The sequence below is a fragment of the Choristoneura fumiferana genome, chromosome 6 (assembly GCF_025370935.1).
Source record: "Choristoneura fumiferana chromosome 6, NRCan_CFum_1, whole genome shotgun sequence".
NCBI classification, from domain to species: domain Eukaryota; kingdom Metazoa; phylum Arthropoda; class Insecta; order Lepidoptera; family Tortricidae; genus Choristoneura; species Choristoneura fumiferana.
In genome coordinates this window covers 3,261,327-3,285,439 of record NC_133477.1, presented here as the reverse complement: position 1 = coordinate 3,285,439, position 24,113 = coordinate 3,261,327, and the positions used below count along the sequence as shown (strand labels likewise).

Sequence of the window (24,113 nt, the reverse complement as noted above, 5' to 3'; positions counted from 1 at the left end):
ATTAAAAGAAAATTGGTGTTCCTGGCTTATTTTCTGTTACAATATGCATGTAAAAATATGACAATCGGATAGCCCAGTGGTCATAGAACCTGGCTACGAAGCTTGAGGTCCCGGGTTCGGTCCACGGTCGGGGCAGATATTTGTATGAATTTAAATATGTATCTATCTATTTAAGTATGTTTATCCGTTGCCTAGAACCCATAACACAAGCTTTGCTTATTTTGGGACTACTCGTAGGTCAATTGGTATCAAGTGTACTGTAATATTTTTTATATATTTTATGTATTACAATGTTGATTTGAACTTTACCGTCAATTAAATATGATTGCCAAAAAAACTACCACTTTTTATGATACCTTAAAGCTGTTTCTAGTCTAAGAACCGAATTAGAGAGTAATACTTTGAAGATCGATCAATTACGGTCTGCAAAAACTTGAAAGCTATGACTAAAAAACTTGAAAAACATTAACAGCAGGGCTACTATGAAATTCGAAAATTGAAGTTCGTATTGTACCGTCCCGCTGACGTTAATATTATTTAATATGAGAGTGAGAGGGACGGTACGATACGAACTTCGATTTTCGAATTTTGTAGTAACCCTACACGGCCTCAGAAAATACTATAAAAATAATAGAAATGTCACGTGAGCTTAAAACTACGAGCCCGCACAGTCATGCCTAAAAAAGTCAATATTATTTTGTTAATTTTCCAAGCTCAGTCAACTCGCACTAGCCATTTTTTTATTCAAATGGATCACGACATTTTTGTCTTTAGGTACCGTTCCGTCATAGTGGTAAAATGGAAACACGTAGAAATAGATGCAATATATATTTCTAGAACCTTCGTTCGCTTCATAAAAGCCTGATTTCAGGATCGCATTCGAGTGCCACGTTGCTGAGGATTAACACCAGTCTCCTGGAAGGAATCATCGAGAGGAGGGAATACACATAAGTGAGTTTAATTTTAAAATCGAAACATATGAACTAACTAAAACTTTTGTTGCTACACACACATACGAGACATCTTATATGATTTCATGCAGAAACCTATCTTCCTACGGTTGCACATATATCACACAACATATGTCCCACGGACTAAACTATCACATAAACCACATGATATGAGTTTCAGAATTATATGTGTTCATTCTCAAAGCTATATTGAGCACAACACCGCTCTCAAACATAACGAATGACGTAAATTTAACACATTTACTCGTACAGCCGATAAATTCAATTTATGTACGAGTTTTCACTTCAAAAAAAGGAGGAGGTTATCTGTTCGGTTGTATGTTTTTGTTACCTCAGAACTCCGTCATTTATGAACCGATTTTCACCAAATCAGGATCTGATGATTGGATCCTAAGGAAATTGAGGGAACTCTTCAAATATTGTAGGGACACCTATGGTAATTTCGATATATTTAGTAGTAACTCGTGCATTTGCTTTTGAAAATCATCACTTGATGAAGTGGAACTGATGATGAAGACCACATTTGACCAACGGAGCGACTACTCAATAACAAGTACCTCACGGGTTGAATTTCAAATACTTTAACACAGTTGCTAAGCAATTTAAGCTCATCGTAATGTATATGGTGAAATGGAACGGGTGACGAAGCACCAGGACTCCTCAATAATGAACGTCTCTGCATCGGAAAAAGCAATTTTTCGTAAAAGGTGACGAGTAGTTGACATTAAACTATTGTATCTTAGATCTTTTACACTAAAAAGCGTGAATAAATATTTTATAACAAATAATTGAACCGACTACGAAAAACCATGAAAAAAATTTTCTACCAGTCTGAAGTCGGTGCCTCAGTACGAGCCAGCAGGAGGGATTGAAGCCCAATATACGCGTATAGTATGTAGGTGAGGTAGACGTCTATAGGTCCACTCCTGCTGGTAGAAAATTATTTTCATGGTTTTTTGTAGTCGGTTCAATTTTATGTTGTGAAATTTTATTTAAGTAAATTGTCATACAAATACAAAACCATGGGAGTCAAAAGTTTATGGGTTACTTGCCACTGACATAAAATTATGAAATTTGGATCTGCCATAACTTTGTCTCATCTGAACTTCAAAAACTAACTTTGAAACGGAAACAACAAGAACGACAAACTTATTTTTGTTTTTTTTTTTTTTTCGGAACCCTCAACGCACGAGCTCGACCCGTGCTTAGCCAGTTTCTTTTTCTTGCACACTCACTGCTCTTCATACGTAACAGCATTTTGCAACTTGCACAACCCGCCGCGATTCAGCATGCCTATGCACAAACGGCGCCAATCACTTTGCACAATTGTGCATGCACTCTTGAACATCCTTGCCGAATGCACATTTATCTTCGAAGGAATTCAGTTTGCTCTTTTGAAAATAGGTTATTTTATTTTGAAAGTCCTAAGTAGTAAGATTATTCAAAACAAGCTTTAAACCGTGGCTTCACGCGATAAATAAATAAAAATAAATAAATATAAGGAGACACTTGACACTAATTTACCTAGTCTCAAAGTATCAAAGTAAGTAAGTAGTAATATCCCTGGTGATGCAGATGTTTATGGGCGGTGGTGATCTCTTACCATCAGGAGACCCACTTGTTCGTTTGCCATCCAGTCGAATAAAAAAAAAGTCTCAAAGTAAGCGAAGCTGACTGAACTATTCGGTTTCGCTATTGAATCAAATATAACTAAAATTGCCAAAAACTACAATTAGAAACATACGGACTACTTACGAACCAGAAGACGAAGCCTTAGGCGTCCCACTGTAAATATTATGAGATTAGGCTCTGTGTGTCTGTCTGTGGCACCTACTTTTTATCCCGATGTTCCCACAGGATAGGGATAAAATCTCGAACTAATAACCGCTGGGTTTAGAGTCATGAAATTTGGCATGGGTGTTTTAATTTAACGTCAATGAAAACCACGATGTAATTTTAGGGAATTCCCACGAGAATTTAATAAAATCCCGGAATTTTATTTCAACTACTGTATCTAATGATTTACGCGTGCGAAGCTATATAGCCGCTAAAGGAGCGTTGCGAGGGATGTGTTTTTCATTAATCAAGAGAAACGCTTCATTTACACATCCTCGCACAGCACATCTCTGGTGGAAACGCTGCTTACGTATATAAATGAAACGTTGGCATCCAGACATTTTAAACGATGCGTTTCAAAATCAACAAATAATATCTAAATACACGGTGACTTACCGAGTCTGGTAGTACCTACATATTTTTGAACTGTAGCTTAATATTTTACAGTCGAATTAAATATAGTAGATTATTGTCGTGGCCGGGAAGTACGCAAATGAGATATAACGGACGAGCTTGCGAGTCTGTTTAACTATACCAAGCCAGTAATTGCTATTCCAGCCGAGACTAATATAAAGCTTTTCTCAAAAATGGTGAAGGAAAAAAATTAAATTAGAATAAAAATATATTATGACATTTAATTTTATTCCAATAATACTTTTCGTGCATTCCCGCCTTTTTCATTAAAAAAAAAACAGCAAGTATATATTTCCACCGAAAACACCACAAGTTGTTTCAGACCCAATAAAAAAACTCCGGAGTTCCAACAAAACATCTGATACCGGCCTGAGACTTGGCTGTATATTTGTCGAGCTAGCGCGCCTGTAATCTTTCTAACTTTTTAATTTTTCGCTGACCATAAACTATTTACTTTACCTTCTGATATATAAAAAATAATGACAACTTTTACGGTCATTTTTGAGAAAACTAGCTTCAAAGTGCTTGGCACTCATAAATGCACACAAAATTTTGTAGCTTCAAATTTAATTTCATCCAATAACTTGCCCAAATCGACTACAATCAATATTTAAAGTAGCCACCTGACCCCATTCGGCTGGAGATGAGGTCGGAGGTCGTTAGAATTATCTACTTAACACGATGAATAGGTAATTTAAGTGAACGAATTGATTGAATTCGACGTCTCGCAATGTTTTCTTGTGCTCAGATGAGACTAAATTTATCGGATTCAGTCTCATGGATACAGGCATAAGGTCCTAACAGACAAGTTAGGCTTATCTAGTACATGACGACCAGATGGCCTAGTGGTTAGAGACCCTGAGTACGAAGTTTGAGGTCCCGGGTTCGATTCCCGTGTCGGGGCAGATATTTGTATGAAAAATACGAATGTGTGTTCTCGGGTCTTGGGTGTTTAATATGTATTTAAGTATGTATCTATCTATATAATTATATTTATCCGTTGCTTAGTACCCATAACACAAGCTTTGCTAAGCTTACTTTGGGACTAGGTCAATTGGTGTGAATTGTCCCGTGATATTTATATATTGTAATACCACATTCACTACGCTGCCAACAGATGGCGCTAGTTAACCCCGTTTAGACAATCATCGGCAGATACCACACGCAGTGTTTCCCGAAGCGCCAAGAGATGGCGCCACCGGTCAAATTAAATCGCGCCAACGTTTGGTAGATTCAGAATAATGAGGTCCAAGGAAACAATCGTGTCTGTATCGAATTCTAGGGACCTAATATAGCACGCTAAGCGCTCTCTCCTACGTTGAGACGTTTTAGTGTCTTTATTGGGATAAATAGGCTTTTACTTAATCATTGTAATCGCTTCTCAGTAATAAACATTATCTCCGTGTAACGTCTGGTTTAAATCGTCGCTTCCCGCCACCTCCCCTTGCTAAAGTGGCGCCCAACGTGGGGCCCGTCACGTGACGTCAGCTACGTGCAACGAGGACTACGGGTTTCGTAGCAGGTCTACGCGCGCTGCGGATCCCGCTTGTCTGCTACGAGCTGCTCAAGACGACGCACCTACGAAAACATTAATGAGTGGAAGAGGTTGCGGAAGTTCGCACAAACCACCTACATACGTTACTCGTTCTGGACGCACGACGACTGTTAAAATCAAGACGAAGCATAACAGCATGTTGTCACCGGAACAGTTCCAGCAATTCTTGGAGAAGATTTCTCCTGCACCCACAATACTGAAGGGCTCCTTCACCAACTGCAATTATAGTTACAACGGTGTGAAAGACGCTGAAGTAGTGGAAGCTTTCCTATCTGCTGTGAACATCTATAAGCGGTCTTGCGACATCGGCGACAGGACAGCACTGGATGAACTTCCCATTCTCCTCAAAGGCGAAGCTGGAGTCTGGTGGCTCGGAATAAAAAAACGACGTGACTTCGTGGCAAGATTTCGAAACACGTCTACGAGAAAATTTTGCACCAATCCGCGAACCGTACTTATTATACTCCGATATCACCCAGGAGAAACAGCTGCAAGACATGTCAACTGAAGACTTTGTACGGCGCAAGCGCATGCTATTCTCTCAATTACCAAAGCCAGGTCACACAGAGACTCAACAACTTGATATGATATACGGTCTGCTGCGCCTAGATATCCGAGACAAAGTCCCACGCGCTGATATTAAGGATTTTAAGGACCTATCGAAGGCAGCTCTTGCAGCTGAGCACGTCCTTATGGAGAAGAGCAATGAAGTGCTTTCAAGAAAGGTTAAGACAATTGAACCAAAACCTGAAAACAAGTCGGCATCAACACGCAAACCACGCTGCAGGTATTGCAAGAACTACGGTCATGTCAGTGAAAATTGTAGAAAGCTAGCTCAAAAGGACAATTTACCGAAACTACCGACTAGGACCGAAGCAGTTACGCAATTCCCATCACCGTCGGAACCAAAGGTGAAATGCTACGGCTGTGGTGCGCCTGGCGTAGTTCGAGCCAACTGCCAAACCTGCCACTCCAGCAGGCACACACAGAGGCAACCAGATGTTGAGTTTTGCTCCGTCGATACAACGACCGATGCCAGAGATCGACCCATAGTTTACGTTGATATCGGCGATAAATCCGGTGCAGCGTGCGCTAAATCAAGTATTGCGTCATACTCCTTATATTGCGAACTACGAAGTAAAGGTTACGCCTTCAAGGAATTGGGAGTTGGGATAACACTGGCTGATGGTGTTCAGAAACGACAGAACGTGCTGGTTACCCGAGCTCCGGTGAAAATTTATAATCGAACCGTGATGACAACGCTCTTGGTGTTACCGGAATCCCGAAGCAATGGTACTCTCCTTGGTGTTGGGTTTTTAGTAGATGCCCACATCGTACTCAATTTGCCTCAATGTACCTGGCACTTCTTAGAGGAACCTTCTGAAGAGTTCGAGCTTTTCCAAGAAAGCTTCGCAACATTCAACGAAGTAAACATTGCTACCATGATGAACACCGACGATATATCCTTGTCACCTTCTCTACCGGAAGCCAGCAATACTGAAAATGTCAGTACACGCCCATATAGCCCTCCAGAATCCTTGGAAACAGTAAATCCATCTGCTTCAGCGAAGAAAAGGCCTCATATAACATGCCCAGTTAATCGTTCGCCAATCCTGGAAGCCCTGTATCGAGACGCTATAAGCAGCCTCCAGAACTCCGATGAAGAAGATGATTTGGATGAATATGACAGAGCGCTGTTTCCGGATCAAGCAAAAAGGAAAACTTCGATAGCATCAATCGACATCCAGGCATTGACAACATTTCTTGACAACAATCGAACCGTATTCTCACCTAATGGAGAACCAGTGAAAGGCTTCGAACATGCCATCGAGACAGGAGACCACAAGCCAATCTCAGTACCGCCATATCGCTTATCTCCTGTTAAGAGTGATATTCTCAAAAAAGAAATAGGTAACATGCTTGCGGAGAATATTATTGAACCCTGCTCATCCCCATGGGCTGCCCCCGTTGTAATGGTCCCCAAGAAGGATGGCAGTATACGAGTCTGCGTTGATTATAGACAGCTGAATGCAATAACCACACCGGACGCGTACCCTATGCCAAGGATCGACGACCTGCTCCACGGTGCCAAGCCTACACCTTTTATGAGCACTATAGACCTTCGTGCTGGGTATTGGCAAATCAGCGTCAAAGAAGATCATCGGGATAAAACTGCGTTTGTTACACCGTTCGGGATATATAGATTTCGAAGAATGCCATTCGGACTTCGCAACGCTCCAGCTACATTCCAGCGGATGATGGATCGATTTCGCATCACGCTCAGTCATATCAAATTATTGATATACTTGGACGACTTGATTGTCATGTCAGCCACTTTTGAGGACCATCTTCGAGATCTGCAAGATGTTTTCACCAAACTCAGGGAATTTAACTTGACGGCGAATCGAGAGAAATGTAACTTTTGCTGCACCAGAATAAAATATTTGGGTCATTATATTACCCCTGATGGGCTGCAATTGGACCCGGAAAAAGTTAGTGCTATACTGGCCACGCCGCCACCGCGAAACTTGAAACATCTTTTAACTTTTGTCCAAATGTGCTCTTGGTATAGGAGATTTATACCTGGCTTCGCAAAAGTCGCAGAGCCACTGACGCGCCTGACAAAAAAAAATGCGACTTGGAAATGGGAAGAGGAACAGACGACTGCTTTTGCAAAACTTCGTGAGCTCTTAACAACCTCTCCGATTTTAGCCCAAGCCGACCACACCAAGCCTTACATCATCAAAACAGATGCAAGCAGTTATGCACTTGGTGCAGTTCTCGTCCAGGGGGAGGGGGATAAAGAACACCCTGTGGAATACGCAAGTAGACTCCTGACCAAGGCGGAACGCAACTATTCCACGACAGAACGCGAAGCCCTTGCGGTTGTCTGGGCGGTCGAAAAATTCAGAGGCTACGTTGAAGGTGGTAAAATAACGATTATGACTGACCACCAAGCTCTTCGATGGCTCATGTCATTGAAGTCGCCGTCCGGACGATTGGCCCGATGGGCCCTACTTTTACAACCATATGACATCACCGTAAAATACATCGCCGGAAGGACTAATGTTGTCGCTGACTCTCTATCACGTCCCAATTGTGAACCTGGAACTCAGGAGGAGTGTGGGCTATGTACCGTAGTGGTGGATATGCCCGCAAAAACCAAAGAGGTTATAAGGGAGGAACAGCACAAGGATGCAGACATTGTGAAGATAGTGCAGAGTCTCGAAAACACTAACGAAGAAGAAGCTAGATATTGGAGTCGTAAAGGCTATATTATGAACAATGGCCTTTTATATCGCTATAGCCCGGAGGCTGAAATAGAAGGCAGCCAGCTAGTCATTCCGAAACAAGAACAAGCTAATATTATTGCTGCCTATCATGACGACTCAACTGCCGGACACTATGGCACAGACAAAACGCTCGATCGTCTAACGAAGCGATACTTTTGGAAAGGCATGAGAAAGCAAGTCGAAACATATGTCCGTAATTGTCTCCAGTGTCAACGGTACAAGCCTACTAATCAAAAACCAGCTGGTTTACTCCAAACGATGCCCAAAATCAACGTTTTGAAGTGGTAGCCTTTGATTTATTCGGGCCGTTGCCCCGAACCGCAGATAACCACAACTGGATATTCATAGTAGAGGATGTTGCCACAAGATGGGTAGAATTATTTGCTTTGCAACGAGCCACCGCAGAGGAATGCGCCAAGGTTCTACTTGACGAGATCATACTAAGATATGGCACACCACGCAGATTTCTCAGCGATAACGGCAGTCAATTCGTCAGCAGTGTTATGCAACAACTGACATATTGCCTTGGCATCAAACATGGCTTCACCCCAGTGTATCATCCCGAGACTAACCCGTGCGAACGAAAAAACCGGGATATGAAGACTCAGTTGGCTATCCTAGTTGGAGACAACCATCTAACATGGGCAGAGAAGTTGCCCAGTATCCGCTTCGCAATGAACACAGCCAAATCTTGCTCGACTGGTTACACACCCGCGTACCTAACGTTCGGACGTGAGTTGAGAACACCGGACGACGTGAACCATGACCTTCGAGAAATAGTGGAGAATGACAGCTTTATCAAAGAAGTGACTCCACGCTTGCTCATGATGGCGAACACATTAAATAGAGCTAGGGAAATACAGAATGAAAAAGAAGAGAAAAGGAAGGAATATGTGGATAAGAAGAGACAACCTTGCCCTGATTATCAACCAGGAGACCTTGTTCTGGTCAACACTCACGTACTGAGTAAAGCCAACCAAGGGTTTAGCGCAAAGCTGGCTCCTCGACGCGATGGCCCTTACACGATTGTGCGTCGACACGGCCCCAGCTCATTTGAAATCGCAAATCCGAATACGAAAACGCCTGTTGGCATTTATCACGCTTCAGCATTGTTTCGATACCGACCCCAAGGTGTTACCATACCAGAACCCACGCTTCCAATTAGAAAGAGAGGCAGGCCAAAGAAACAAGAAAACAGTAAGAAAACAACTTCGGCTGCTACTAGGCCACGTGGAAGACCACCAGCTAGAGCACGTCAATAGAAATACAGTTCTGTCACCCTCGTCGAGGCGACTTCGCGGACAGAGGGGGAGACTGTAATACCACATTCACTACGCTGCCAACAGATGGCGCTAGTTAACCCCGTTTAGACAATCATCGGCAGATACCACACGCAGTGTTTCCCGAAGCGCCAAGAGATGGCGCCACCGGTCAAATTAAATCGCGCCAACGTTTGGTAGATTCAGAATAATGAGGTCCAAGGAAACAATCGTGTCTGTATCGAATTCTAGGGACCTAGTATAGCACGCTAAGCGCTCTCTCCTACGTTGAGACGTGTTAGTGTCTTTATTAGGGTAAATAGGCTTTTACTTAATTATTGTAATCGCTTCTCAGTAATAAACATTATTTCCGTGTAACGTCTGGTTTAAATCGTCGCTTCCCGCCACTTCCCCTTGCTAAAATATTTATTTATGTAGCAAGTACTAAAAAAAGTAAAGCAGGCGCAGTATTTTACAGTGGGATCTGAGTACATTGAAGACTTGCTCCAAAAATGACAGCTCGGGCCAGTTGAGAGATGACAATATAACTCAATTTGTCGTCCGTCGACCGTTCATACAATTAAGTGCAATGACGGGAGCGCTTTTTAGCGCTTTGGAAAATGACTGACGTAATCGAATAAACTGACGGCTTGCGGAACGGCTGGAATAGTAAAGGTCTCTACCCATTACAACGTATCATACCATGTCCGTTAGTAGATTTTACAACAAGAGCATAAAAATAGCTATTTTATCCGAGACGTTTATATAGCCACCCGAGCCGGTACGGCGAGGGTGGATAGACACGTCGAGGAGAAAATGGGTTTAATGCTCGAGTTTTACATTCTGCTTTTCACTTCGATTGAGAGGAAATTTAATAGCAACAGTGGAAACGATTGATCACTTACAGGTACCTTGTATTTTTCATGCATTGCTATATAATTATACATTTTGAGATTTATTTGTTTTATTTTGATTGCTTTTTAGTTTTACATAAATAAAAATTATTAAAAAATATATAGAAACTTTTTTGTTTGTCGATGTTGACACCTTGGTTTTAGACGAAGATTTTACTTTACGCACTAGAGCATAAGAAGAAGTTTTATGTCGCCTAGATCCAGCATAAAATACCAACTTTAAGAGCATGAGAAGTGAAAATATATTTTTATTGATAAGTATGAGACTATGCCCACTAGTACGTTTCCTAACTAACTGTCGCCGTTACATGTCATTTGCGCTTGACATTCCGTTCCTGACACCTTCCTATTACGGTCATGGCACGATACGGCGTAGTGGATAGAGAACTTCAATGGTTTACCGCCAATAGCAGTCTTGTATTAAAAGTTTTCAATCTACTTCAAAAAAGGAACTGTCGGAATCATTTTTAAACAGTTTTAAATAAATATCATGGAACACTTGACACCAATTGACCTACATAGTCCCAAACTAAGCAAAGCTTGTACTTCGGATACTAGGCAACGGATAAACATACTTATATTGATATAAGTAGAGTCATTCACGATGTCGCGTGCCGTGGTTCTTATTACAAAGTCATTAATGTCTAATTTTGCCAAATTCACGCGTTTTCGTAAATGGCACTAGGTATAAATACATACTTAAATAGGTACATATTAAACATCCAAGACCCGAGACAAAATATTCATATTATTCATACAAATATCTGCCCCGGCCGGGAATCAAACCCGGGACCTCAAGCTTCGTAGTCAGGTTCTCTAACCACTTGGCCATCCGGTCGTCAACCGGACCGGACCGGGTTTTATGTACTTAGCTTAACCCAATAGCTCTATCAACTTCTTATATTTAACGAAGCTGTGCATGTATCTCAATTTACTTATTTGCATTTTTTCTAATTAATTCTCGGTTCAGTGGCAAGGTAACGCTTTAGCTATTTGAGACAAATAAACTTTTTATTTACTCCTCAGTTAATTCTTACAAAATTTTTGCACACACATTGAGTTCTCATGAGTCATGACAATCCATTATGACTTGACTTGGCAGACAACGACGATAAAATGATCCTATGACCTCTTTTCTTACTCTAAAAAAAAACAATTAACCAGTTATGTTTATAAAGTTCGTGAAAAGAACGTGAGAGAACGTGAGAAGGCAATGTCATCTTTCTACTAGAAATATTACTTACTAACACGCTAACAGCAAACTGATAATCTCTACTTTTTTATTGATTAATTAATATAAAAAGCCGTGGTGGCCTAGTGGTTTGACCTATCGCCTCTCAAACAGGGGGTCGTGGGTTCAAACCCCGGCTCGCACCTCTGAGTTTTTCCAAATTCATGTGCGGAATTACATTTGAAATTTACCACGAGCTTAGCGGTGAAGGAAAACATCGTGAGGAAACCTGCTCAAACCTACGAAGCAATTCAATGGTGCGTGTGAAGTTCCCAATCCGCACTGGGCCCGCGTGGGAACTATAGCCCAAGCCCTCTTGTTCTGAGAGGAGGCCTGTGCCCAGCAGTGGGACGTATATAGGCTGGGATGATGAATTAAAATATGAGAAGAAATTGCGAAACTTTACAACAATTTAACCGTGAATGCCAAAGAAATTCTATTATCCAATCAAAAGCAATGTAAGTGTAATAAAGAAAACAAAGAATGGGAAAAAATCTTTTATGAGCCATTGTGGTTTTATCACAACAGGAGATGTCGGCTTTGATGAGAGAAACAATAAAAATTTAATTAGGACTGAACAGTTTTTGACATTACTTTCCAGTTTTCTTCTTCTTACGGCCTCGTTTGAATTTGGTGGTTTTCTTTTATTACAAATATTTCGAAAGTATTTTTCAGGATTGTTTTCTGAAGGTCCTTGTATGCTTACTTTTTATTAAAAAACTTTTTAACTTGGTCTTAAAGTTTTGCAAGACGAATTTACCCCACTTTTAATTATCAAAATCACTTAAAATGTAGCATGGATATATTATACATACTAGCGATTACCCGCGGCGTCACACGTAGCAGAAGACTAACAAATTTCATTCAAATATGCTCAGCCATTTCAGCGTGAAGGAGAAATAAACATACACACACATACCAGAGATTGTACAGTCGAGTTCATAAACTTGTGAGCAAAAATTTGATCAAAAATATCTGAACGCGCTTCTGAATAACGCCGTTAACAATAGAGTCGTGTTCAGATATTTTTGATCAAATTTTCGCTCACAAGCTTATGAACTCGACTGTACCTTCTCAGAAACTTTCACACTTCTAATATTAGTACTTACCGAAACTGTGGAAGCCGCGCCTCCCAAACAGAGGTTCGTGGGTTCAAACCCCGGCCCGCACCTCTGAGTTTTTCTATATCCATGTGCGAAATTACATTTGAAATTTAACACGATCTTTACGATGAAGAAAAACATCGTGAGGAAACCTGCGAAGTAATTCAATGGTATGTGTGAAGTTCCCAATCCGCGCTGGGCCCGCGTGGGAACTACGGCCCAAGCCCTATAATTCTGAGAGGAGGCCTGTGACCAGTAGTGGGACGTAAATAGGCTGAGATGATGATGATGATGAATATTGGTACTCGTAGGTATGTTTAGTAGGATTTTCATTAATAAATCATTGCACGGCCAAGTAAGGAACACTGAAGAGAGGCGTAGCGATCCTGAGATTAGGTGACTGTACTTTGACAGGTGCATAATCTCCTAGCCAACCTTACTCCTGAAAGCTTGCGTTAAAATTTGCCTGTTTTACCCGACTGCCCGAAGGAGGGTTATGTTTTTCGAGCGTATGTATGTATGTAAGTATGTATGTATGTATGTGGGTATGTATGTCCATTTCTTTGGTCCTCGCTGCAGCCTAAACGGCTGGACGGATTGTAACATATGAGGTATCATTGGATTCGTCATAACTGTCGAAGTGACATAGGGTATATAATATTTAATATGGCGTCTGTGAAAAAAAATATGGCGAAGGAATAAAAACAATATTTTGTATTGTAACAATATGGGAATCAAATGAAAGCTAATAATTAGCCCATTCTAAATATATGGGTTATAATACTTTAAATCTACTATTTTCACAGAAATATCAAAAAAGTATAAAATAAAAAACATTAAATTTAAAAATCAAAAACCCGACTGCCTTAAAAACTAAAAGGAAGAAAATAAGTCTAGTGGTCTAGAACTCTGTCAAGAAGCTCATTTAAGGTTCAACAGTCGGGACCCATTCAAATCGTAACCAGCTCAAAAAAATCTTGGTAATGGGTCCCGACTGTTGAACCTTAAATGAGCTTCTTGACAGAGTTCTAGACCACAAGACTTATTTTCTTCCTTAGTTTTTAAGGCAGTCGGGTTTTTTGATTTTATAAATTTAATTATCAGTCATCCTGATAGCCTGTATCTATCTTAGACGGGCGAAACATTAGGTTTTTTTAGAACACTGAAGATTTCGGGAATTTATGTAACCTGAGGCCGTATTGCGTTAAGTTTCTGACGTAATCGTAATCGCAATCATATGACAGATTTCGCATACAAAAACTGTCATTTGATTGCGATCGCGAGCGTTAGAAACTTTAAGGTAGACTTCCGAGTACTTTAAGGTAGACTGACGTCACTGTCACCGACGAACGAACGAACGTTAGTTCATACGTTTCCGTACTGAATAATACTATCTCTCTATCGCCGCGTTACTGTCGCTGCGTTAGTGACGCCGGAGTCGCTCTACTCGGAAGTCTACCTTAAGGCAATACGGCCTCTCGTGTGTGTTGGTCTGATGATGACATTTCCACTATGATGACATATCACAAGCTGAAAAAGCAATAGTATATGAAAAAGTGTCTAGGCACCGAATATGATTTTGTCTTGTTCGGTGTCTGGACCCTTAGTCCATGAGGTCCTAACTTTTGAGATTTAGCTATGTAAGGAAATAACAATGAAGTTCTTCTACTAAGACGTCACAAAGAACTGAAAATCTGGCAATTGTAACAAAACGCGCGAGCCGAGCGAGCGAAGCGAGCGCGCCGCTGCAGTGGCCGGCAAAGCACTAGAAACTAATAAAGTTAGGAAATAATTTGACCCCTACCAACTACTACCTACCACTACCTACTACAGTGCTGGTTATGTGAGGTTAACTACGGGGAACAAGTAGTATTTTATGATCATAATCAAAAGAATATGCAGGTCCGATTAACTTAATATGCCAGTTGAATGTACACAGTTGTTGCTAATCAGAACACGTACGCGTATGTATGCGACCATTTGTATGAATCGTGTATTGTTAGCCATCTAGGGCAGAATACACTTACTATTAATATGTGTAAATAAATGTTTTATCTCTCTCTTTCTCTCCGTTGAATTGTTTGCTATGTTTTTAATGAACACTTATAATGTCCCGGGGAAAAGTTGTTACATTTTGATATCAGTGACTGACGATCCCGTTCCAAAAAAGTCACAGTGAAAAGTCATCGTGACTTTGTCACGCCTGTTACTCGTGTCACTGCATGATATTTGTGACACGTCACGGTCCTGTAATTAACTTTTTTGTCACACTGTTAATTTCAACGTGACTATGTCACGCCTGTTACTCATATCACCATATTATGATATTGTCGCGGTGCTATTATGACCGTTATTTGTCACACACAAGTAATTGGTCCAAAATAACCTTCACACTTTTACAGGCTTAGGACTGTCACAGCACTCCACACAGTTGAGTAACAGCTTAGAGCGCAGAGCTTGGCGCTAGGAACAGTAGGAACGTATATGATTTTGTACCGTTGTTCTTGTGTGAAAAGTCACAGTGACACCTTTTGACGGCGAGTCACGACCTACCTAGGGGCCAAAGATGGGATACCTCAAGTGCAAGTAATTTTACCGGCTGCCTTACTCTCCACGCCGAAACACAACAGTGCAAGCACTGCTGCTTGACGGCAGGATTAGCGAACAAGATGGCGGTAGCAATCCGGGCGGACCTTGCACAAGGTCCTACCACCTGCATAGTACTAGTTTGTAGGTAGAAGGAATACATTTATTCCATGTTGTATTCATAGAAAGAAAATCTCGAAATTAAAAGTACAATGGAGTTGGAAATAAATTATTTTATTCAGTAGAACAATAGGCAGTGTTTTGTCGACGTAAAAGGGACAATAGGGCGAGTCAAGATGCTCGGACGTTATCTTTCGACCATTGTCTAGAATTATGAAGAACTTATATAAAAAAATATTCATAGGTACTTTCCTTTTTTTGAAGTCGGTTTAAAAGAAAATCCCAAATCGGACATGGCTTTAATAAAAGTCAGGGCCAAAACAAAAAGTTACAGACTCGCGCACTGAGGATTCTGTATAGGTCTTCAAGCGAGAAAACTTACTTACTACCACGGCGCAGTGACCCAAAATGAGTCTTGGCCTCCACACCAGATTACGCCACGCTTTGCGATCTTGAGCCAACTCTTGCCAGCTTTCGACCTCGAGTTTCAAAAGGTCTTTCATGACCTCCTCCGTCCAGCGGTACCTGGGACCACCAACCGGCCTACGTCCACTCGGTCGTCCCAAAGTACGCTCTCTTCACGGCCGGAGCTTCTCTTTAGGTGCCGGAGCGAGAAAAACATCGGCCAAGAGGGTGTCGGACACGCCCGAAATAAGGGTTCCGTAGCCATTACGAAAAAATTAAGTAATATTTTTCTAAGGATTTCGTATTTTGGAAGGAATATTCCAAGTTTAGGTATATTTTATACCTTAGGCTGCTGTTTACTCTTAAACTACTACGAGTAATAATTCTCCAGAAAACTTAACCGTTATAGTTTTCCTTGTAAGTTTGATATACTTACTACCATCCTGAATTTTTTCAAATATTTCCACCGATCAGTTTAGATTTTAGAGGGGAGGGACGCTCGATTTTAATGAAAATTTGCACTTTAAAGGTTGAATATTTTGCAAACAAATCACTGAATCGAAAAATTGTTTTAAAAACCCCGTAATGGTTTTAAAAGACCTATTCAACGATACTCGACACTACAAGATTGGATGAGAAAAAAAATCTCCCCACTTTACATCTATGGGCGGTACACTAAAAAATGATTTTTTTTATTTTTATTGTACCACTTTGTTGGCATATATACATTTTCATGTGACGAGGTTTTTTTTAGTTCTATATAAAGCTAAAATATTGTCTACGGAACTTTATTGTTTATACAACGTTCAAACATACTTAAAGCTACGTAAAAACAGCGAATTCCGCCGGGTAGCCCTTTAATTGTGTTGTGAAGCCATACTTTTGGCCAAATTTCATGATTTCAATGAGAAGTACAGTCAATTGTGAAATTTAAATCGTGATATAAAGTTAGTGATTTAAAATTCCAGGACTACCTATTTCCACTAGAGCTGCGCTGAGCGAGAATAGGTTAATAATACGTTTCTGTTGATTCATGATGAACACATTCCTCGCATCGTATCATCGCACATCTCTGATGGAAACGCACCCGTATATCGAGTTTTCTTGCGGTGGTTCTTAGCTGTTTTATTAGAATGGTTCAGCTATTTTTGAGATATTGAAGTTGGCAATGACAATGTCGGGTTTTTTTCACACACACACAGACACATAATTAAACGTTTACGACTTTGGTTTACGATGACCAATGGGGCGTGTCATATGTTTGACAGAGAAAACCGCACATGGCATCTCTTTTCCAGTGGCGTAGCTAGGTGGACAAGGGCCCCGGTGCATAGAGAAAGAATGAGGGCTATCGCGTATGAATTCGCCACTAGAGGCGCTAGTGTAGCGTGAGGTCTCCGAAATGTCAAATCTCATAGTTTTTTGGGTGAGCTACGTGGGTTTATTTATAATTAGAATAATATTGTCATATTGCAATATCTGAAATTAATTATGGCAAATATGCGTTCCGGGCAATGAATGTCTGTGTTTTGAGACAGTTTTGTCTTCCGAAACCTTTGTCTCCCTTTTTCCGAACAAAACGGGGACTATGCAACACTGTGGCATGCTCGATATTTTATGGTACGGTTTAAGGTGTATTAAATATGATTTAATCTAAACTTTGTTTTCACGCCCGTAATAACAAACTTTGAAAGCCATACCAGCCATACTTCAAAAACCTCACGCAACAGTGCGCCATCTAGTGAGACAAAAAACGATAGCCCTCATTGGGCCTCACCCCCTCTTTCCACGTACACAGCTTGAACTTATATTGACCTTCGAACCTATAGAAAGGAATAAGAAGAGGATAAACTGAGCTGAACTTATCCCTAGCAGGCTCGAGGCTCGAGGCTCGAGCCTGCTCACAAGTATTTTTTCCTCTCTTTTTCTTTTATGCTCCTCTCTTTTCAAAGTTTAAGTTAGAGGGCCCATTGAGCTCCAGGGCCCTGGTGCACTGCACCACATGGCCCTACGATAGCTACGCCACCGCTCTTTTCGTGATTTGTGGCTGCTGACTAGGATTTGTAATTTATCTTAAGTATCTTCCATTAGCATTCCATTACAGATTTATTTTACTTCGGAGTGAAGTTGCTAAATAAGCACAAGTACTAAAAGCAAATATTGAATCCAGTAATTTGCCACTTCGACATATTTAAACAGTTTTTGAAGGCGGTCGTCTCGGCGTTCAGAAAAGGGTTTGTAAAATAAAATAATTATATTTAAAAATACACTAAACACACATTTTACCGTATCTATAAGCTAATTATGTTCCTTTGAAATTCTCAAAACTTTGCATACCTACTGCGAATAATTTTTATTTGCCTTGAGTTGAGACGAGACCAAAAAACTAATTAAAAAAAAATTGAAATGTTATCTTTTTCGACCCGAAGCTATTAATGGGCTTTTTTGTGTTATACATTTTACTATATTATTATGTGAAAATCGTGTTAGCCTTAGTGGTACTACGACATTTATGGTCATTCAACAGCGGATTGTAGGTTCATGGCGGGCTCGCATCTTGAGTCTTTTCGGAATAAAAGTGTGAAATCACATTTGAAAAAAATCCTTATCTCCCACTAGGGCTGCGTGTGAACTACGGCTCAAGCCCTTTAATTCTGAGATAAGCCTGTGCCGCCTGTGCAGACGTACACACATCAACAATTATCATCAGCTTCCAAACTAAATATGAGAAAAAATAGGTCATTTTTTATATTTCCAGATAGTCAAAGACCAACCGATTCCTCATCCTGACCCAATCCACCATAGAACCTTGAAAAGCTAAATATGAAGGAAAACCTTTATTACTTTCAAAGTCAAGACGTCAGTCAAAATAAGTTTAACCAATTTAGGCTATAAAAAGCACTATATGAATGTCACTGTACACACTATACTTAAACCATATGCTCTTAGAATACATCTTGGGTACAATAGTTCAGCCATATTTTCCCATACGTCAGTTAGTAGGAAAACCGCCAAAGAATAATGGACACAAAACACCAACAACTATCGGGCATAACGCTTTAATTCATTAATTTTACACCACATTACACACCCAATTTACAAACATAACCACACTAATTTTAAGTCCATATTTGTAATGCCGCACCAGTCAGCACTAAGTTCGCGCAAGCCAACTTTTGTGTGTATAAAGGGGTTGTCATAGAAACTTAAATGTACTGCGCGCGCATAACTCACACAAACTCAATTCTAGTTCTCCCCTCATTGTGGGAGCAAGATAAAAGACCCCGTACAGTCAATTGCAGCTTCATCTTGTAGCAACTTTATAACGTTCAATTCAAATTTAGAAACAAATTCTATGCATAATTGCCTTATTTAGAAAAAATACTGGCCGAAAACAAACAGCTCCATTTTCAATTTTTATTTTTTATTGGGAATATGGCGCGCGTGTTTTGTTCTAGACAGTTTTGCACGCGAATGTACACTACGCCGTCTCTGTCTAGCATTACTCATTCACTCTAATACATTACACGTTTTTATGTGTGCGTGCTTTATACCACAGATTCTGCGCGATGGACCCCAGTATTCTCGCAGCCATGGACAAAGAGGCACTGAAAAAGCAGATTGAAAACATGAAATACCAGGCCTCCATGGAACGCTGGCCGCTATCGAAAAGCATTGCTGCGTGAGTAAAACATTCCATTCCTAATTTAAAAATCGAACGCCGCGATGACGTCATACGTGAAGTGTGCAATTAGGGCGATAGCGTTCGCCCGGGAGTGCCCTGTGAATTGTGCATACGAATTTGGTGCTTTTTTCTATGCTGTACGAGTTATTGTCCCGTGCATCGGGCTAAGTGAGATGTGTAGGCGTTTTGTCGCTTTACTCGGTTGCTTTTTTGTGTTTTACGGCCGCACGAGAACAGGAGAGGTTTTTTTTTCGTGAAAATTCTAACGATATTGTATCTTCTAGGTTATGTGCGGAAGGAAAGGCTTCCGTTACAAAATTCCATAGACAATGATTTCCTTTCCAATCACAGACATCCACAAATACAATTACTAAGGTTTGAAATTATTTTGCTGTAATTAAAGAAATTAATTTGGAAACAGTTACTTATCTCGCCAAGGATTCTGTTATTTTATTTGAACAGTTATTATTATTATCTTCTTTATTACTAGGTATTTAATATCTAAATCTATCATAACAAACCATATTATTATAATTTAAAATTTATTCGTAACTTGCAAAAAGCGCATTTTATCGCACAACCCACAGAATTATTTACACATAATATTTACTAATAAGTACTTTATTATTTTAATATTCCTTACTTACACTCGTGTTTGAACATTCTCTTATACCTACCTATTTACAAATAACTTTGAATATCTTATTGACGCAAAAAACCGTGGGTTTAAAAAATATAACCTTATTATGTTATTATACCTAATGATGAAGTACCATCACCATCACCAAAAAGGCTTTTCAATAATGTAATTTTTAGTCATGTTAGGTTCTTCAACCACACTGTTCAGGTTAAATGGAAGTTCTGTATTTATTTTATAGTTTATCTTATCTTTATTACTGCCAAATGATTAATTAAACTGATAGCAACGATAAATTAATCAGTTTACTTACTGTGCATTGTGATATCAAAATCAACTAACATTTATTTTTTCTTACCATATTTAGTTTTGGCCATAAAAAATAAAATTATCAATGTAAAGGACAATAATGACAGTTAATAATTTTTCAAACAAGCCGTATACATGTATTGTTATTATGTGTGTTATATGTTTAAGTACAGTCAAACCATTTGATTTCTGACCCACCGTAGAACGTTCTCACAGTAAATTTCATAATAAATACCCTCGTCAAGCAAAGCGATGTTACTGTGGCTTTTTCTACGAAAAGGTTCTACAGTGGGTCACGACACAAATTTATTTATTTAATCGTATGGCATACATTTAAAATAGGCTTATTAACATATCTATCGCCATCTTTGCCTGTGTATATATTGCCATCTTTGCCTGTTTGTATCTCGCCTTAATGTTTGTCACTCGTTTAGCACCACCCAGGGGACACGTGCAGGGTTGTGGTGGGTTTCTCCTGCGGACACGAGTAACAATCGTCCCCCCGACGACACGAATCAGTTGAGTCGATAGTACACTCAAGCTAGAAATATAATACCTGTAATGACCTATATACAGAGCTGCTGAAACATATTACTGTATTCTATCAATTTTAATACTCTGCTAATACGGGCTATGTTCTCATTTCCGAAACTTGTCAGTGTTTTCTTATAATTCCTTGTCTGTTTGTTAAATCAGGAATGGAATAAGCTACTTATATAAATAAATACCTATCATGGGACAATTGACACCAATTGACCTAGTCCCATACTAAGCAACATACACACAAAACATCACGCCTGTATTCCCAAATGGGGTAGGCAGAGCACACGAAACGTTACCGCTTCGGATACACATTTAGCAATTTTAGGTTTTGGGTTTAGGTTTTAGCTTGAAATAACTCAAAAGAGCTGTAAACTTAAATAAAAATGAAAACTCATATTAAATGATATTATAACGGATAACTCTCGTCTTAAACCGAGTTTAGCTCGACATGTTTCGGGCTATTTCGTAGCCCTAAACACAGTAGAGAGTTTCGTAGTAGTAGAGAGGAAGCGCTACGAAATAGCCCGAAACATGTCGAGCTAAACTTGGTTTAAGACGTGAGTTATCCGTTATAATATCATTTAATATGAGTGAGTCTCACGGTAGTTTCATGTTCAAAAATGAAAACTGACACTGAAACTGAAAATATTTCATAACAAACATTGAGTTGGTTGAGAATGAGTTACGTTAGGTTTATTTTATAAATTTCCTGAATAGTCAATGGTTTCAGTTTTTTCTGGTCACATTTTTGACAAGTCCGCTGTAGATTTTGATGTCGTTGTCGAGTATTTTTAAACCTATCTAATGATGTGATTGTACCACTCGTTGTTTTGGTTGATTAGAAAAAAAATCTTCGTCAGCTTCATGTATGGCCCCACAAATATTGTCAGTCTTTACAAGTGACAGACGGACAGACAGACACGGATAGAACAAAATTGCAGTCCAATTTTGCTGGGTAGTTTGGCTACGGAACCCTGTAAAAGTATGAGTTGCGTTTCTATTTTAAAGCAGTCTTGATCTTTATTTTTGGAACGAAATACGATAAAGGCCTACGTAATCAAATTTTATGGGTCACTCAACATTTATGTGTATGTCATTCTGTCCCGTAACTCAGGAGACGTGAGTGATACACGTTCGCAATGTATTCTATTAGCATGATTATATAAGTAGTTATAATTAGCCATGAAGGGATTGCCTTGTAACTGTCTCAACTCCTAACTTTTAGTAGGTTTGTACCCCATAAAATCATCCTTTTAATAAGTACTAGCGGAATCGGTAGACGTTGTCCTGCCCGAAAAAATACTTCATTAAAATTATGATAACATACCAACAACTTAACAGCGCCATCTATCGGGCCAATTTATTTAAATACGTTCTTTAGGGGAGAGTTTACCATATCGACGGGATGAACATTAAATGTTTGACAGTTACGAAACCCATGAACATTTTGTAGGTATGGGAAAATGTTTCTTTTATTTAATTTTTTCGTAAATTTGCCAATGTTTCTTAATAACCTATTCCTGACGAAGACAAATCAAAAAACATAAAAATCATAAAGATAAAATACATAAAAATCATGAAAATTGGTCCAGCCGTTCTTGAGTTATAAATAAGGTGTAGGTAACTACCACGACTTTGTTTAATACATAAAGAGATGTAACTCGAAAGACATTGCTGTGGCAACAAGAAGCTACACTAAAAAGGTAATCGAACGATAAAATAAAAACCGGCCAAGAGCGTGTCGGACACGCCCGAAATAGGGTTCCGTAGCCATTACGAAAAAAACTAAGGATTTCCTATTTTACGCAATATTCCAAGTTTAGGTATATTTTATACCTTAGGCTGCTATTTACTCTTAAACTACTAATAATTCTCAAGAAAACTTAACCGTTATAGTTTTCCTTGTAAATTAGATATACTTACTACCATACTGAATTTTTTCAAATTTTTCTACCCACCGGTGTAGATTGTAGAGCGGTTGACGTTCGATTTTAATGAAAATTTGCACTTTAAAGTTGAATATTTTGCAAACAAAATATAGAAACCCCTAATGGTTTTAAAAGACCTATCCAACGATACCCCACACTACAAGGTTGGATGAGAAAAAAAATCATCCCCAATTTACGTCTATGGGAGGTACTCTAAAAAAAGTTATTTTTATTTTTTTTGTACCATTTCGTTGGCATAGTTTAAATATATATTCGTGCAAAATTACAGCTTTCTAGCATTGATAGTCCCTATGCAAAGCCGCGGACGGACAGACAGACAGACATGGCGAAACTATAAGGTTCCGTTTTTGCCATTTAGGCTACGGAACCCTAAAAACGTAACACAATGCATATATTACACGTACAATACGTACAGTCGAGTTCATAAAATTTTGAGCAAAAATTTGATCAAAAATATTTGAACACGCTTCTACGCCGTTAACAATAGAGTTGTGTTAAAATATATTAGATGAAAATTTTGCTCACAAGTTTATGAACTCGACTGTACATATATTATACGTAGCGCAATACATATATTATACGTAAGACATAAGTTAAAAGTATATTTAAGTTGTTTTTTTTTATATATTACACATGTCATATTAAGACCTATTTGTTTTTAAAAATGTTCTGAATTACTTATATTAAAATTAATTATTGGGCACCTTTGCGCCAGGAACGATTCGAGCGGTCTTTTTTATAAATAAAAATATATAAAAGTACGCTAGTAGAGTTAATTATAAGTATAATTAGCTCTTAGATATGATTGTATTTTCTATAGGTTTATAATGTTCTTAAATTTTTTTTTGTTAAAACTTAAAAAAATATATATATAATAATAAATAACACTAAAAATACAATACACAGAAAAAATAAGTATTTGTCGAATTCCGAGTTGACCGATTAACTAAAGAAATGAACATCAGAATATCTATGTCGATGACATGTCTAAGCACGTTTATAAGTCATTGACCTTTGAAACTAATCTAAGAGTGGTTTCGTTTCCCCAACAATGGGTTTATCCTTGACCTCAACCTCGGGAACTCAACATAAAGAACACACTCAAGAAAACATGAGCAATATTTTTTCTATAGCTGTTCAATTCCATTGCTCAGAAACTTTCCGTGGATGTCGTAAGAGGCGACTGAGGATATAGGTTAAGGAATACCGTAGGCGACACGATAGCAACCTGTCACAATTGTACCGTTTTTGTCAACAACTTAAAACGAAAATTGCTAAAAGTTGCTTCGAAGCGGTAACATTT

General features: G+C 39.2%; 1 protein-coding gene across 2 annotated transcripts in view; it reads left to right on the top strand.

Moving 5' to 3' along the window:
• The window catches only part of Ggamma30A (guanine nucleotide-binding protein subunit gamma-e), a 33,381-nt gene that overhangs the window by 4,448 nt on the left and 4,820 nt on the right, over positions 1-24,113 (top strand). For both annotated transcript variants that reach the window (XM_074088872.1, XM_074088874.1), the window contains exons 2-3: positions 872-951; positions 19,247-19,369. In XM_074088872.1, the coding sequence (XP_073944973.1) occupies positions 19,257-19,369 (113 nt within the window). In that variant the 5' untranslated portion in view covers positions 872-951; positions 19,247-19,256. The remainder of the gene's footprint in view (positions 1-871; positions 952-19,246; positions 19,370-24,113) is intronic.